Below are 16,796 nucleotides of genomic sequence, written 5' to 3'. Positions count from 1 at the left end.
CGCGATATCCAATTTAACCAATCTTTCCCTTATTCCTTCCCAAAGACCCACCCATTCATTATATTTCATCCATCACTGTTCCTTCTCAGTTGTAAGGAACAGCAAGTTATTATGCTGGGGAATCTCTGTACTAATGTCCTTGAGGTAAGCTAGGAAGGAGAAAGCTGGGAGTGAATGGGGTGGAATTGGGGTCGGGAGGAAACCTTCAAACCACCTGCCATTTGGGTAGATAGGTATATTTTAAAATAATGATTTTTTTAAAAACCACACAAATTGTTAATAGTACTGCTAATAACTAGAAAGATAATTTCCTCAGTCTCCCAATTTAAATAAAGACTTGCAGGAACAAATTTAAAAGAGGACTATGGATATTAAGTTCATCCATGGCTAGTCTTTCCAGTTCGAGAGCAATGCCAGAAAGAACACTCCTACCTCTTCTCTTGAGCCTACTTAGTAACCAGGATGCCTGCTTCTGAGAAAGTGGGTTTGAATACAGCTCTATATTCTACTTATTGGTCCTCTAGAGAGCTTGACCTGTGGTTCATAAGAATGCCCATGGTTCAATGAGTCTGTACTGGAATAGTTTATTACAATTAGTAGTGAGTGGTCAAGTAGGTTTTAAACAAGTATGGCTTGCTCTGTACAGGCTGCCTACTGGAAAACATTGTTAAAGTTTTCTGTCAGTAGTTTCCAAAACTTTTATGCTTCATCCTTGGCCCTTTTTGAAAAAAATTTTATCCTCCCCTCCCCCTTCTTTTTAAAAATTTTAAGGATTAGGATCCTGTGGATAAAGTAAAACCTTTTCTGCTCTTAAGCCTATTTATGCAATGAAAATAAAGTTCTCCTTGGGGCATCATCAGAATTTGGTAACCAGAGTTCTGAATAGGATAAACTAACATTAAAATGAAACCATTTGAATATGATTTAAATAAAAATTCAAGCCAGGAAATTTTAATTTAATCATTTCACAAACTTACAAGCTTACTACATAATATCCTAATTCAGAAAGACAAACACTTTTTGAAAAGTACACACAATATCTTAAGAGAATTCTACTTTGATATTTATTATTTTTTAAATGCTTAACCAAACGTGGTTTCATTTTTTATGTCTTTTAAGACTTCTATAAATCAATTTACAAATATGTAAGAACTATCCTTGCCCGAACCATGTGCTCCAGCTCGAGGTTTGGTAAAACAAAACAGACTGAGTTCCTGGGGAAACATGGCATAAAATGCAGAGAGCGGTTCCAATATCTTCTTGCCTGCCTTTTAGACTAGGATAGCCAACATAGCCCAACACGCATCTCTCCAGCCGCCCCCACCAGGAGGCATCAGCAGCACTCCCCAAGAGAATGTCCTGTGGTGATAGAACATTCTAGATCTATGATGCTCAAAGCAGTAGCTGTAACAATTACTTATGTTATAGTTGTGTACAGAACGGATACCAATATTGGCTAAGTCACTAAAAGATTAACCACCTCAGTTAAACTGAGAGATTAATTATGCATATTTAGAAGTTATTACTATACCATACAATATTAACAAGCACGAGCACCAAAAACAAACATTAACACTAACTACCAGTTTATATATCCTAAATATTTCTTCAACATCCTTATTTTTAGCAAAACAAACATATTTATAAATTAAAACTATTTTAGTTGTTTGAATTCTGAGGTTTTTAAGAGAGAAAAAAATAGGACATAATAAAGACCCATACAACTATGCAGTCTTTACCTTTCTTTTCCCGTTTATTCAAAGGCTGCAAAAGAAAGATAACCTTTCCTATTAAATTTCTAAACTGTTTTCTCAAATTAGAATGAAAGGTCCAAACATTCTTTCTACAACCTACAGAAATCATTTTTGTTAGAGGCCAGATTATTTATTTGGTAGTTGCTGATGAATCAAGGTACTTTTAAGTCACTTCACATTTGCATATATTTCTTAAATGGTCACTCTTGATCTTGAAGTTTATGCTAGCTGATATGACAAATGGATGGCCACTGGATGCCAGTGATGTAATGCATTCAATCTTCAAGACAATGACTAACAATGGAACTGAGAAAATTAGTATGAGAAAAATGTTGCCTAAACATGTTCCTGTTAAATTCTGTATGTTTAAAATGTTTGGAGACAAAAAGGTTTTGTGGACTTAAAACCGACTGACACTAATGGAATGCCAAGCTGTAAACTGCCAGACAGCTGCGGCCGGTAATAAAATGCTAAGACCTGAAGAGCTTTAGCAGAACCTGATTATATGGTAATCCTAGTATCTGAGAAGGCAAAAGAGCTAGAAGAATAACTGATAGGTTGGTTGCTATAGTAACCAAGATAAATTTGTATACTGACTGGGGAAAAACATTGGGGTTGCCATCAGGTATGAGGCCCACATTATGTCTTATGTGCTTTTTCCACAATCTTGAATCACGAGATGACAGACTAACACAAAGACTGCTCAGTTTGAAATAAGAGAATAGATAAGGTTCTGCTCCGAAGAGTAAGGAAAGCACCCAATTAAAGGTTTAGCTTGTTAGCAGAATAATATCTGACAGCTAGGGCGGAATAAACCTTGTGAAAGTTTGTAGAAATTAGCTTAGCTCTGGGTAGAAAACAAATGTAGGTTAATTATCAGTTCAGGTTAAATACCTACAATTTTTATTACTTTAAATTTTGTTTGAGGTAATTCTTATAGGCTATTAATCTCTTACAGAAAGGGTTGTTTAATTCACTGTGTAGGCATGTACCTAAAACAATGCTAAATAGTATGATTTGTCTGGTCTCAGTTACCCATGCCCCATAAGCAGCCTTAGAACCTGGTCTCTCTATCTTGGCTGCTGGGGCTACCTTCAACACCTACTCCATCTCCATCACCTCCTCCACCACCACCACCACCACTCCTTTCCTCCATACCCCAGGAAGTAATTACCAGAATTGCAGGCAGAGTGTGAGGAAGAAACAAACAGCCTCTTCAAGGTGCTTGCCCGGCAAATTCACCTGACTTTGTCAAAATCAAAACAATGAACCAAAGAGAACACATGGATTGTCATGTAATGTAAAGGTTACACAAGTCTCAAATATCAACAATTAGAAGTTATTTTTTGTTCTGTAGGATCACCACTGAATGGTCAACATCCTAAAACTATCTAGGTTTTTAACATTTTTAAAGATCAAATTTTATCTACCCTATTTTATGAAGTAGGTTATCATAAGAACAGAATAAAGTTTTCAGTTTACAGGAGTTTGTACAGATTCAAATTGAGCCCCCAAATTGCAGTACTGGTTTGGACTGTCCCACCTCAATGGGTCACCAAACTGACAGTTTGAGGCCACTAAATTTAGAGCTTGAATTTACTAATTAATATGCAGAAGGTTTTTCCCCCACTTCTACATGATGCTACATGGGTGTGATAAAACAGCATATGTAAATATATTTCTATCATCCACAAAGCCAATAGCAATCAAATATAATCCATGATTAAATACAATTTATGCTTAAATGCCAACCCATGAACAGCCATTTTTAAGGACTCTTTCCTTAAGTAACCCATAGCACACAAATACCTTTTTAATTGAAACTTGTATCAATTTTCAATTCAGAGAGAAATGTTTCTGATGCCTAAGTGAGAAGCTGAGTTTTCAACAAAGGCAGCTATGCAAGTTTTTATTTTTCAGACCAAACAATTCTTTGGGGCAGTATGATCTCAGTTCTCATAACTTAAAAATCAAGATTTTGTCATTACTCCAATCTAAAATAATATACTGTGACTCCAGGGAGATCAGCTTGGTGCTTTGTGACCACCTAGAGGGGTGGGATAGGGAGGGTGGGAGGGAGGGAGACGCAAGAGGGAAGAGATATGGGGATATATGTATATGTATAGCTGATTCACTTTGTTATAAAGCAGAAACTAACACACCATTGTAAAGCAATTATACTCCAATAAAGATGTTAAAATAAATAAATAAATAAAATAATATACTGTGACTGACACTAACAAAACAAAACAAATAACCATCCCTGTTCTTAGATTAGCTATTCTGTCACCGTTTTTCATCCTGACTTGGAGAAAATTAGTGGACAAAAGTTAGGATCCTAGAACAGTCCATGTTCTCTGACAGCAAGGCATGGAAGAAACAGAATCATGGTAGATAGCAGTTGACCATCTTAGGAGTCCCGCTAACAGGGTAAGTGCCAGAAACCTACAGCAGGGATACCTGGCAACACTTTCCCTCCTTCTGCAGACAAGGCATCACGGTATAAATGAAGAATCAGGAGACCTGGGTTCTAGTTCTGAGTTTGCCACTAAGCAGCGATGTGTCACTTCCCCTGTCTGAGCCTAGGTTTCTCTTTCAGTTAAATGGAAGGGCTGGGCTAAATAATCTCCTGTCCCTTCCTACTCTAAAAATGTTACCATTCTATCCTTCCTTCCAAGGCCTTACAAATATTTTGGTTGCCAACACAAAAATAAAGAATGCTCAAAATGTCACATTTAACTTTATAACATGTTCTCAGTGCCAGCCTTTAGTATGTGTATGTATAATCCACACAAATTAGCAGGAACATTCATTTCATATATAATTTACCCAGTAAATATTTAATTTCAAATCTACGGGTCTTGAATCATGTACCAAATACCATCCAGTCTGTTAAACTCTCCTCGAATTAAAGATGAGGAAATGAAATGACTCATAGTCCAGGGCTTTTTTCTACTATACCAAACTTCCTCCTCCCTTTCCTGCTTTATCAAAAGACAGCACTATAGCAGAAAAGAACTCTAGACTGTGAAACTGATCGGATTATAGTCCTAACTTTGCCATTAGTTTGCTGTGGCACTTTGGACAAGTCACTTGCCTTTTTCCAGGCTTTGGCTTTCACAACATTTTACATGAAGGAGTTTAACTAGACGTCCCTTCCAACTGTAACATGCTATGATCTTATAACATTCCTATCTGACAAAACAAGATACACATTCTTGAAAGAGAAAGTGGGAATTTCTAGCCAAGAGAACTGAAAAGTTTGTGCTGCTAGTTTTAAATATATGCATCAGTTCAATTTAGCAAGTCGGTCCTAAAGCATTTTACTCCAGCATCTCTTGGAGGAGGTTACCCTGTATAAACACACACACACACACACACACACACACAGCACACACACACAGCACACACTCAGTATGGGGCAGCTATGATGTACTAGAAAAAATACTGGAGTAGGAGTCCGAAGAACTGGTTTCAAATCCCAGCTGTCACTTATAAGCTGTGTCTCCTAGGCCAATTCATTAATCTCTCTGAGCCTAAGGTTCCTCATTAAAACGGAGATAAGAATAAGGAAACCTGACTTAAAATACCAATCAAAATAAAGCATTATAACTGATGTACACTGCAAAGCTGTACAAGTGGAGATGATCTGCCACTGTGTTATAGTAGGGTGCATTCGAATCAATCCTTTCTATAAACAACTGGGCTTATTTTTAACTTATTAAATTTGCTTTCAAAGAGTAGAATAACAAAGCTGAACACACCACTGGCTGGGGAAAAGAAGAAATAAATCAATTTTAGGAAATGGATTGTTTATCTGGATTCTGCTGATTAACAAAACATGATAACTCTCAACAGTCTACTCAGTTTACTACAATTTGGTGAAATGGTCTGTGTACTCTAGAACGCGCAATGCAAGGAACATTTCTTAAAGTGCCCAAACTCAGTCTGTTAACCTCTTAGAGTTTGTATGGTGTGTGCTACTCCAAGTGTATCTCAAGGGAGAGAGGATATTTCTAATGACCAGATATCTAGTGATACCACGTATTTCCACAAATCAAGATTTCTCACTGCATTTCTAGGTTGTTAGTTACCCAGCCAAGTCTCACAGTACCTTATGCAAAACGACAAAAACTGTCACAAAGGACAGAGGAAATGCTAATGATGCCAACCTTGTGCAGTCCTCCCAGTACTGCTAGTTCTTTTCAGATGCAATTCTCCAGATGAGTCTAATTCTCTTCCAAATCCCCTCACTAACGCAGGATGGAGCTGTAAAATTCACAGACTAACAGTAGTTTTATCCACAGAGCTCAACACTCTCAATATATGGGCAGGTTAGAGTTAAAATCAGAAGGCTGGGTCCCAAGAGATGTTTTTACTTTTCACCTAGCATATCAAAGGATCAAAGTGCTTGAGAAACTATATTATCCCACGAGGGAAGAAGTGACTATCAATTCTATCAAAATGACTCATTCGGTTTGGATACGTTAAATAACCCCAAGTTCTGCATACTTCCTCCCAAAGTAAGCACTGTGTGAAGTTAAATTTGCTAATTCCAAGAAAGGAAGGAGAAGGGAATGAACACTGCAGTTCTTTCTCTGTGCCAGGTACTGGACTACTAGGCAGTTTACACAGGTCCTGATGTAGCTGTCCTTCAAAGTTAAATGTGTTATATTCATTGAAAAGGAACCATATTCACATAGCTCTAAATTGATTAAATCATATATGTCGACGGTTATTTCCCTTCCCCCTACACACACACACACACACACACACACACACACACACACACACACAACAACAACAACAACTAAAGGATTAGGTCTCTTATTTAACCTGAATTGACAGTTCATTACTTTAAAGGGAATACCACAAAGACAAAATTTAATTTCAGGGGGCTCCAATGTACTTGGAAATCCAAGTGAATTTTCTATCCTCTAACATCTAGCTATGAACTTGTTTCATATACTGAACTTGAAGGAGATTCAATGCCATTTCAAGACTGGCCATTGCAGCCCCCGAATCCCATAACAGTGATTTGAAGGTTGGTGGAAACACTCATCAGCGATCTACCAACGTAGAAATTTCTCTCTGATTTTGTTGCTGTAACTTTTGGGGTATATATTATATATAATACATATTAGGTTTTAGAACGACTTCTAGAATGTACAGATAACATTATCTGTATTAAGATATTTCTTCCACGGGTAAACTTGCAAACTGAAGGCAGCTGACTCCTGGAACCATATTAGTGACTTACATTAACATACAAATTTTACCGATTTTCAAGTTCTTATAGCATGAAAATGTATTTCACTGCCTCTAGTTCCACACAAGCCCAGTAGAAGAGTTCGGTGAAATCGCTTTAAACATATTCCAACTTTGAAAAGTGGAGGAGTGGGTAAGTAGAAGTCCCAGGCAAGCGAAGCATTCCAACTACCCTACTTCCTACTCAGAATCTCCCGTATTAATCACCACTAAAACATCTTGCAGAATTAGATAAAGAGCACAAAGCTGTGGCTCTCCTTCTAACCACAGATTACTCAGCACTTGTTTGTATCTCTGTAGTCGGTTGTGCACATTTATGTCCGGCTACCCTTTTAAGACCGCATTCTCCCTAATGGCAAAGGACCTTGTCTTCGATTTCCTTTGCCTCACGGCAAGGTGCTATTTTAATAAAACACTGTGGATCTAGAGTACATCAGCTAGAGGACTTTCCTAAGTAAACACCCAATCTTCCCCCCCACCCCGCGCTCCGCTCCTTTTCTTTCTGTGCAACGAAGAAGGCAAATAGGGAGAGGTACAGCCACCTCTGAAACGAATAGGTAAGTTAGCGGCAAAAGAAAAAAAACCTGGGCACTGCAATTTCTCCTGTTGCTGCTCCTTTAAACTATGGCCCCCAAGGCTAAAACGGATGTTTCAAAAGTAAGCTCTGAACCCCACAAATACAAATCTCCGGCTCTCAGGTTCGTAAACCGTCCCACCTCGCAGAAAGCTGGACAAGACGAGAAAGGAACCCCTGGGGCCGTTCACCAGGGAAAAGAGGAGGGTTTGCCCGAAGTGGCCGATCGCCCTCCCCCGACTCTCTCTTAAGTGCCCGAGGGAGGCGGAGAGGAGCAGCGGTGGCGGATACAGCGGGCCCTGGGAGGGGTGTAGGGGGGAAGGCACGGGGGAAGTCACAGGGGAAGCCGGGGGACAGGGACGCCCGGCTTGTGGGCCATGGCTCCGGTTACTTACCCTACAGGGTAGCCGCCCCCTAGGTGCACATCTTCAGGGGCATCAAAGAATTCCTCGGTGTCGCTTTCCGACGCCATTTATAGGACACACCCGCGGGTGAGGGAGCCGGCGCCGCCTGGAGGGAGGGTGACTCTCGTCTCCTCCTCGTCGTCCTCCACCCCGGCGAGGCCGTGGGGAGGTGGGTCCCGGGGGAGGATGAGGAGGGAGCAGACGATCTGAAGTGAGGAGCCGGACAGTGGCAGGGGGCCGCCGGCAGCTGCCGGACTGAGGGAATGACCAGCAGTGCGGCCGCCTGAGGAGGCGCCGGTGGGTTCAGGGACTGTTGCTGCCGCCGCTCCCGGCGATAGGTGTAGGAGGAGAGCGACAGAAGAGGCGGTGGCTCTCCTCAGTGGGGGAGGGGGGCGCGCCGACGACAGCAGCTCCAATTTCTCCCGCAGCTGCAATTACAGCAGCTGGGAAAGCTAGTTGCCCGCAAAATACGGACGCTCACCAACCCTCGCGAGATTTCAGGAGGGACCAGTAAGGCGTGGGCGGGGCGAAGAGGAGGCGGGGGCGGTTCCTGGGAAGCAGCGCTCAGATTTCTTGTACTCGAGAAGCCTATCAAAACTGCGCAAGCGCGTTGAGGGCGTTCGGAGAGGGCCGGAAGTAGCGGGGAAGGGTGGGGTTGAGCGTCCTGAGGGGAGGAGTCTAGAACCCGCGCAGGAGCGGCGAGGTGACCCGGCCTTGTGAGAGCGCACCCGACGTAGGTGGGGTCCGGCAGAGTGTGCTACCCACTAACTCTGCAGTTCCAAAGAGGCATTTTTAGAGGGGTGATTTGGGGGTCTGCTTTTTTTCTCACAAGGAAATGCTGTCGGGAAAAGTTTGCATTGTGGTTTGAATTTACGTCGTTTTAATTTATCCAAGCGCGGAATATCCCACCCTAGGGAGTAGGCAGGTCCACCTCCTCTAGCGTTACGGGCATAACCCGTCCTATTTACTACAAGCTCTCTAATTGAGATCCCTAGATACGACCCTGCCGGCCAGAGGGTGGGGTCCAAGAGAGATACGTGGGGAGCGTGCCAGTTGCGTGGAGTAATGATGGATTTGTTGCTGGAGCTGAGCCACTGAGGGCCTCCGGTTACTTTCTCCCTACAAATATGCATTTTTGCCCACACTTAATGCGAGAGAAATTCTTACATACTGGCCAAGATGTGTGTCAGTCAAATGGTAAATATATATTGAGCAGATTCCGTTGCAAGGCTAAGAGCTAGTAACTTAATTCTGATCCTCGACTGCCCAATGTCCAGTGGTGAAAATAGAAAGGTGCTTTTTAAAAGAAGATGTTCTTTCTTAACGCATCATGGACCATCAAAGTGATAATACTGACTTTCTGTGTGATTGGGAAGCACATTTACTTTTCCCGCTGCCATGACAGGAAGGCGCTCTGATGCGTTTGCAGCCTCAATTGTTGCTCAAGATGGTCGCAGAAAAGACAAGTGGGACCAGGGGCATGGCCTCAGGCTGGAATGGGGCTCTAGATTCCTCCGGAAAGCAACCAGGAAAAGATCTGGAGTTGTGTAAAACCAAATGCCATATATTGTGTATTCTTTAACACCCTAGAAGTTCAGGGAAAACGCTGCATAATGAAATAGGGTAATATTTTTTGCAGTAAACCATATGATTATTCATACGTGGTAAATAAATACTAGTAAATAGCGTCCTTCAGTTCAGATCAGCTACTACTGTCAAGTAAGTTTAGGTTAGAGTAATTTGACTGTCAATAAGTTACTAAAAGTACAAAACAAAAATGTTTGGTTTCCAGAGCTTTTGGGATTTAAGAATTGCACATAAGGGATTTGTGGATCCTTGTGAGGACATGACTTTTGGCACTGTCCAATAATTATTAGCTTTTTTTTTTGTTTAAAAATATTTATTTAGGGCTTCCCTGGTGGCGCAGTGGTTAAGAACCTGCCTGCCAACGCAGGGGACACGGGTTTGAGACCTGGTCCGGGAAGATCCCACTTGCCGCGGAGCAACTAAGCCCGTGGGCCACAACTACTGAGCCTGCGCTCTAGAGCTTGCGAGCCACAGCTACTGAAGCCCGTGCTCTGCAACAAGAGAAGCCACCGCAATGAGAAGCCCGCACACCGCAACCAAGAGTAGCCCCCGCTCACCACAACTAGAGAAAGCCCAGGCACAGCAACGAAGACACAACGCAGCCAAAAATAAAAATAAATAAATAAAATAAATACATTTATTAAAAAAAAATATTTATTTGGCTGCGTTGGGTCTTAGTTGTGGCACGGGGGATCTTTTAGTTGTGGCATGTGAACTCTTCGTTGCGGCATGCGGGATCTAGTTCCCTGACCAGGGATCGAACCCTGGCCCCCTACCTAGGTATAAAAATATATCTCAAAGTACTAACTTTATTTTGTTGCTCACTAGGAGAGATATGCTATTTTCCTTATAGATTATGGAGAGATACAAGTAAATAAACTACCTGAATTTATTTTCTTTCTAGTTTTGTGATAGTGAATTTACATTTGCCTTAAAAATTAAAGTTTGGTGTCATGTATTATTCTAGGTGCTGAGGATAATTCAAAGATGAAAAAGACAACTTAGTTCCTCTCTTCCAGAAGCTCACTATCTAGCAATGGAGGAAAACACAGAGTCCTAATTTGGTGCTTTTTTTCACTATACCATACCACCTCTCTTGGACCTTTTAAGGTACCTTAAACATTATACTTAGGAAAAAGTTAAAATGAAATAGGAAAGATTAAGCTGATAACATTTTTAGAGCTGTTAAAATTATCTATGTAAATGCTTTTATCAATTTTATGAGAAAGTGAATTTCTGGGAACATCAAAACACATGTGTACCACCTATGATCATTTTTAAAGACGTCAGAAGATGTGTTTGTTTTGCCTGAAACATCTGTTCTTGAGTTTTAAAGCAGCAGGTTTTAGGCTTAGTCCAAGGCAGTGGTTTTGCAGCCTTTCTCCTTATTAGAAATGGAACCCTTTAATCAAACCTAATTTCATGCAAAAGTCCACATATCATAAAAATTAAAACAATTTTAGTTGAAGCAGGGATAGTTCAGGTTCCTGCCTGCTTGGCCTTCCTTGAGTCTCAAGAGACTGCTGCAAGGCTCCGTCAAAAAAAAAAAAAAAAAAAGAAGAAAGCTATTGGTCCAAAGCAGGGGTTGGCAAATTATGGTACTGGTACACTGGACAAATCTGTCCTGCTGTCTGTTTTTGTAAATAAAGTTTTATTGGAACACAACCAGCCCTATTTGTTTAGATATTGTATATGTTTGCTTTCAGAGCAGAGTTGAGTAGTGGGGACAGAGACTCTATGGCCCTCAAAGCCTAAAATATTTACCCTCAGGCTCTTTGCAGAAAAATTTTGCCAACCCCTGATCCAGAGGATACTATTTTCTAGGGTAACTGAGAACTGAAATTACACTCAAATTAAATGGTTGTTTGAATTAGTTTCACAACAGAATTGTATAACGGCACAAAATTATACATATAGATAAAAATGAGAATAAAACATTTTCCCACCTGGCTCATTTCCAATGACTATAAAAACGGCACAGGTCTAAGGCTAAGGTGGGTTTAAGGAAACTTTTTATACCTCCTTATCTGCACAGCATAAACTCTACTTAGGAGTTTCAAAGGCTGGGGTCACAGCCAGTGTATAGAACAGCTTGTCTGTGGGATACTCGCTGTCTCCTCTTGTCAAGAATAATACAAAATGGTGGTATCCTTGGAGCCAATTTTGCTCCAGCCCCAAGGATAATCACTCAAAACATCAGTAACAAAACTGTAATGCATGTAGGCTTTTGTTATAAACAAGAGCTAACATGATAACTCAGGGAAAAACTTTTTATGTACAGGGTTAGGTGATTTGAGATACAATATTGACATGAAAAGATTTAATGTTGTAATCTCTGTGACAGTTTTTGTGGATTTTGAAGTATCAGAATCCATGAAAAAAATCATTCTGAAACTGGCCACAGTTTGTCAGGGCCAAGACTAAATTCTGTAATCATCAACTTTCAATTATCTGTTTGAAAAGTCAGTTGTGTTACAGATTATAATAGTACAAGTTCAAAAAATCTATTTGGCTTTGGAATTTTTATATCTTTTTCAGGTCTCCTCCACCTTCTTAATGATGGTTTATGTCCATATTAAAATGAATTTTCAATCTCTGAGCACACAAGAACTGAAAGTAGAGAATGGTAGTCTAGAAATGTGTCAAGAGACACAGAAAAGCCAGCCTGACACTTAAAATGTGTTAGTATTGTGCAATGGAATATTTTGTAGCCATGTATTACTATTCAGGACCCTGGAAGAAAGCTAACTGGAATTATCTTAAACAAAAAAAGGGAATTTATTTGCTAACATAGTCAAGTACAGACTGCTCTAACACTTGTCTATTCCTTTGTGACTAATATATTAGAGACAATTTAAGCAGAAGGTGAATTTTGCATTTGCTTATGTGCAATTTTGTCAGCCAGAAACAGGTGAAAACAGAAAACTACACCCAGATGAATCAAGTTGCGTAGGAATACACAAAATACACGCACACAGACCTCAAACGTCTACCAGTTACCTCACTTCATTGTGTGTTTTGAGTCATACCCATCCACATAGAGTGTTACAGCTTTCCATCTGATTTCAGATAACCCTCCTTCCACCACTTCACAATAATTCACAAGTTGCAACCCTTCTGATAACCCATTTCCACAAGCAAACTTTAGTTCTTTTTCAAAATAAAGCACCATATTTATTGTAGTATTTATGTATTTCTTAACCATTTAACGTGTAAAACTGCTACCATTTTCATTATGTTTGTATCTTTTTGTGTATGTGTCACTGACAAAGTTTTTGAATGTTGCACTCATAGCCCCATTTCCCCCATAAGCCCTGTGGTTTTTATTGAACAACTTTGCATAGTGCAGTAATTTTGTGGAAAAGCATATGCTGTCTTTTTAAAAAATTAATTAATTAATTTTTGGCTGCATTGGGTCTTCGTTGCTGCACGCGGGCTTTCTCTAGTTGCAGCGGGCGGGGCTACTCTTTGTTGCGGTGCGCGGGCTTCTTTCTCATTGCCGTGGCTTCTCTTGTTGCGGAGCACGGGCTCTAGGCATGCGGGCTTCAGTAGTTGTGGCACGCGGGCTTAGTAGTTGTGGCGCACGGGCTTAGTTGCTCCGTGGCGTGTGGGATCTTCCTGACCAGGGCTCGAACCCGTGTCCCCCGCATTGGCAGACGGATTCTTAACCACTGTGCCACCAGGGAAGTCCCCATATGTTGTCTTATAACAGCACAGACTATAGTCCAGATGAAGTAGCTTTAGGCATGGCTGGATCCAGGGTCTAAGATATATCAAAACTTTCTCTTTCTGTCTGCCTCTCTTCTTTGCTTATCTCTGCTTCTTTTTGTGCTTTGGCTTCAATTTTCCTATCACAGACAGCTTCCTTTTTGTACTCAGCAAAGATGGCTGCAAGCAACTTCAGTTTATAATGTCTTAATAATTCTCAATCCCAAAGGAAGTAAAACTTTCTCTTGGTGTTGATATATTAAATCTCAGGGTCTATGTTGATTGGTCTTAAGAAACCTCTCTGGGTCAACTGATTCCCTGCCACACACCATGTGGGGAGAGACTACTGTGATCATCTTCCTCACTAGGACCACATGGAGTATGCAATGGATGTTTTTTTCAAGAAAGGGTTACTAGCAGACAGGAACAATGTGCTAACCACCAGCTGTTAAGGGGTAAGTCTCTATATTCATTGACATGACAGGAGCTCATGATGCATTAAATGAAAACAGATGTTATGAAATAACTGCATGAGGAATAATCCCATTTATATAAGATTATTTATCTGTGTATCTATATGTGTATATAAGCATAGGGAATTCTGGAAGAATATTCATAAATGCTTGATGGTGATTGTCTTTGGTTGCTGATTAAAATAATAATGAAAGTTTTGGTTATTTGTACCTTTATATAATGACTCAGTTTTCTACGGTGAATATGTATTACTTTGTAAACAAGGGAAAAATGTTAAAAGAAAATATATAAGCAATCATATACAAGGTAGACTTACACACAAAATGAAGATCTGAGATTCATTCCCAATATAGTGCATGACTGTGAGTCCTGGGCCTATTACAGGTGTCACACTTAGCTTCTGGAACTATTTAATAAGGGCCACTGAGAAAATGAACTTGGAAAAAATACCCACAAAGAAAATCCTGGAATGTAATTAGTCTACTGGTAAGAAGTCATATTTTCTGCACTGCAGGCCTGACACACAAAGAGAATGGTAACGGTAATTTCCAAAGCAACTGTGAAATGATGCACTGATGTGGAGCTTCTGGAAGCAAAGTATCATATTAGAGGTTCACTTGTAAATAATATAGACTAAGCATAATTTTGTTTTTCAAAACAATAAGCAGTATATATGGCCTGATCTAAAGAGAGAAAAACTAAGACATATGAAATTTATGCTTCAAAATTTCACTCCAGGTCAAAATCTGAGGAAGAGATCTTTTATTTTTCTTTCAGGGAAGAAAAGGAATATATACATACATATATATATATACACATATACATATGTATTTTTTAATTGGTGAAACAATCTAGTGGCAAACATATAGAAATATCAATCAGGCTAATGCATGTGTGCGTGCAGTTACAATTGGAAGGGACTTTAAAGGTCACTAGTGTAAGCCTCATATCTAATGCATGAATTCTTTTTACAAACTTCCCTGATAAGTGGTCACTCAGGGACATGGAACTTACTATTTACCCAATCCATTTTTTGATAAATGTTAACGAATCTCTTCATCGTATTTAGCCCAAATCTGCATTTCTGTATTTTCCTTCCACTGGTTATAATTCTGGCTACTAAATCCATACAAAACCTTTAATCTATTTAAAGATGATTATCAGTCCTCTTTATGTTCTTCATCTTGGGAGCATACAGTTGACCCTTGAACAATGTGGGGGTTAGAGGTCAAAAAATCCACTTACAACTTTACAGTTGGACCTCCGTATCTGTGGTTACGCATCTTCGGATTCAGCCAACCTCGGTTCATGTAGTACTGTAGTACGTATTTATTGAAAAAGATCCACATATAAGTGGACCTGCACAGTTCAAATCCGTGTTGTTCAAGGGTCAACTGTATGCTGATTTGTTTATGCTGAATGTGTTCAAAGGTAAGTGGGAATTTCAACTGCACAATTAAAGTGGTACATTAAATAAGTATGTGATAATATGTGTACATACTAAACATATTCACCTTATGTACAGGATACCTGTCTAATGGTGTGCCCTCTATGTGTACCTAGTGATAATATGTTACATCAGAATCATTCTTTATGCTTTCTGAGACAGTTTTACGTGTCTTATGTCATTCAATGATAAAATAATAATTGCTATCATTAAATTAGTGCTAGATACTGTATTAAGTACTTTGCACATATTATTTCACTTAATCCATCATGCACTATATGAGGAATATACTACTATTATCCCCATTTTATAGGTAGGGAAACTGAAGTTTAGAAGAGTTAAGTAACTTACCCAGAGTTTCACAGCTAGCATTTAGTGGTCAAGATTTAAGCCCAAGGTCACACTTATTTTATTTTACTTAATTTTTGTTATCTTCCCAGAGTTTCCTCTAGTTTGACTAACTTATAGCAAATGAGCCATATTAATGAGTGAAGTGTCTGAAATAATAATATTACAACAAAAAAATTAAAGCAATTGGTTGATATTTCTGTTTTTCCCACTTTTTATGGTATTTATCTAAATAGGAACATCTCAACATTGGCGTTTATGGTAAGCAGAATTTTAAGATAGACCCTTAAGATTTACTAGCTTCTTCTATGCACACATCTTCTCCCAGTTATTCAATTCAATGCTAATCTAGGTGCTGCTATGAAGGAATTTTACAGATGTAATTAAAGTCCCAAATCAGTTGACTTTAAGATAGGGAGATTATACCTGTGGATCTGACCTAATCACATGAGCCCTTTAAAAGCAGAATTTTCTCTGACTGGTGGGAAAAGGAAGTCAGAGAAATACACTCTGGCAGGCTTGGAAGAAAGCAAACATCTAAAAAAAAAAAGAAAGCAAACATCTAAAAAGAAGAAAGCAAACATCTAAAAAAAAAAAGAAAGCAAACATCTAAAAAGAAGAAAGCAAACATCTATGCTGTATACTGCCTTTGGGGGCCAAGAGGTGTGGAATGTGGCCTCTAGGAACCAAGAGTAGCTCCCTGCTGATAGTAAGGAAAGGGGGACCTCAGTCTTCTGGCTGCAGGGATCTGAGTTCTGCCGACGACCTGAATGGGGTGGGAAGAGGATCCCAAGTTCCATACGAGAAAGCAGCCTAGCTGACATCTTGATTTCAGCCTTGTTAGACCCTGAGCAGAGAGCTCAGCCACACGACCCAGCCTTCTGATTTACAGAACTGTGAGCTAACAAATTCGTATTTTTTTAGGCCACTTTTTTAGGCCACTAACAAATTGGTAATTTGTTATGAAACAATAGAAAACTACTCCAGGGGTACATATCCTTATCTTCCCTCTGCTAGTTAAGAAACATGAATCTAGGTAGGTCATGGCAAAACAAGTGTAATACATCAGCAGGTGCTGTTTGCTTTCTGAAGTCCTTGAGTGCACTTGGGAATAAATGTAACACTGGGAGTGAACATTAAGGTGTAATATAACAGAAGAAAAAACAGTGAGATCAGAAAAAATTACCTAACATGCATTTAAAATATGAAAGAAGTATCTTGCTTCACATACA

The 16,796-nt window shown here is 39.7% G+C and overlaps 2 protein-coding genes across 8 annotated transcripts in view; one reads left to right on the top strand and one right to left on the bottom strand.

Moving 5' to 3' along the window:
• The window catches only part of WDR44 (WD repeat domain 44), an 80,831-nt gene extending 72,350 nt beyond the window's left edge, over positions 1 to 8,481 (bottom strand). The window contains exon 1 of the mRNA XM_082445501.1: positions 7,992 to 8,481. Coding sequence (XP_082301627.1) covers positions 7,992 to 8,068 — 77 coding nt within the window. The 5' untranslated portion in view covers positions 8,069 to 8,481. The remainder of the gene's footprint in view (positions 1 to 7,991) is intronic.
• Positions 8,482 to 8,669: 188 nt separating this feature from the next.
• The window catches only part of KLHL13 (kelch like family member 13), a 384,258-nt gene continuing 376,131 nt past the window's right edge, over positions 8,670 to 16,796 (top strand). For 3 of the 7 annotated variants that reach the window (XM_082445529.1, XM_082445521.1, XM_082445514.1), the window contains exons 1-2: positions 8,670 to 8,737; positions 10,555 to 13,750. The gene's annotated coding sequence lies outside the window, so the exon portion shown is untranslated. The remainder of the gene's footprint in view (positions 8,738 to 10,554; positions 13,751 to 16,796) is intronic. The other 4 variants (XM_082445533.1, XM_082445530.1, XM_082445527.1 and 1 more) reach the window with 3 other exon arrangements.

Source organism: Balaenoptera physalus (genome assembly GCF_965194825.1).
Source record: "Balaenoptera physalus genome assembly, chromosome: X".
Taxonomy (NCBI): domain Eukaryota; kingdom Metazoa; phylum Chordata; class Mammalia; order Artiodactyla; family Balaenopteridae; genus Balaenoptera; species Balaenoptera physalus.
The sequence above is the reverse complement of the archived record's forward strand: the minus strand, read 5'-3'. Positions and strand labels throughout refer to the sequence as shown.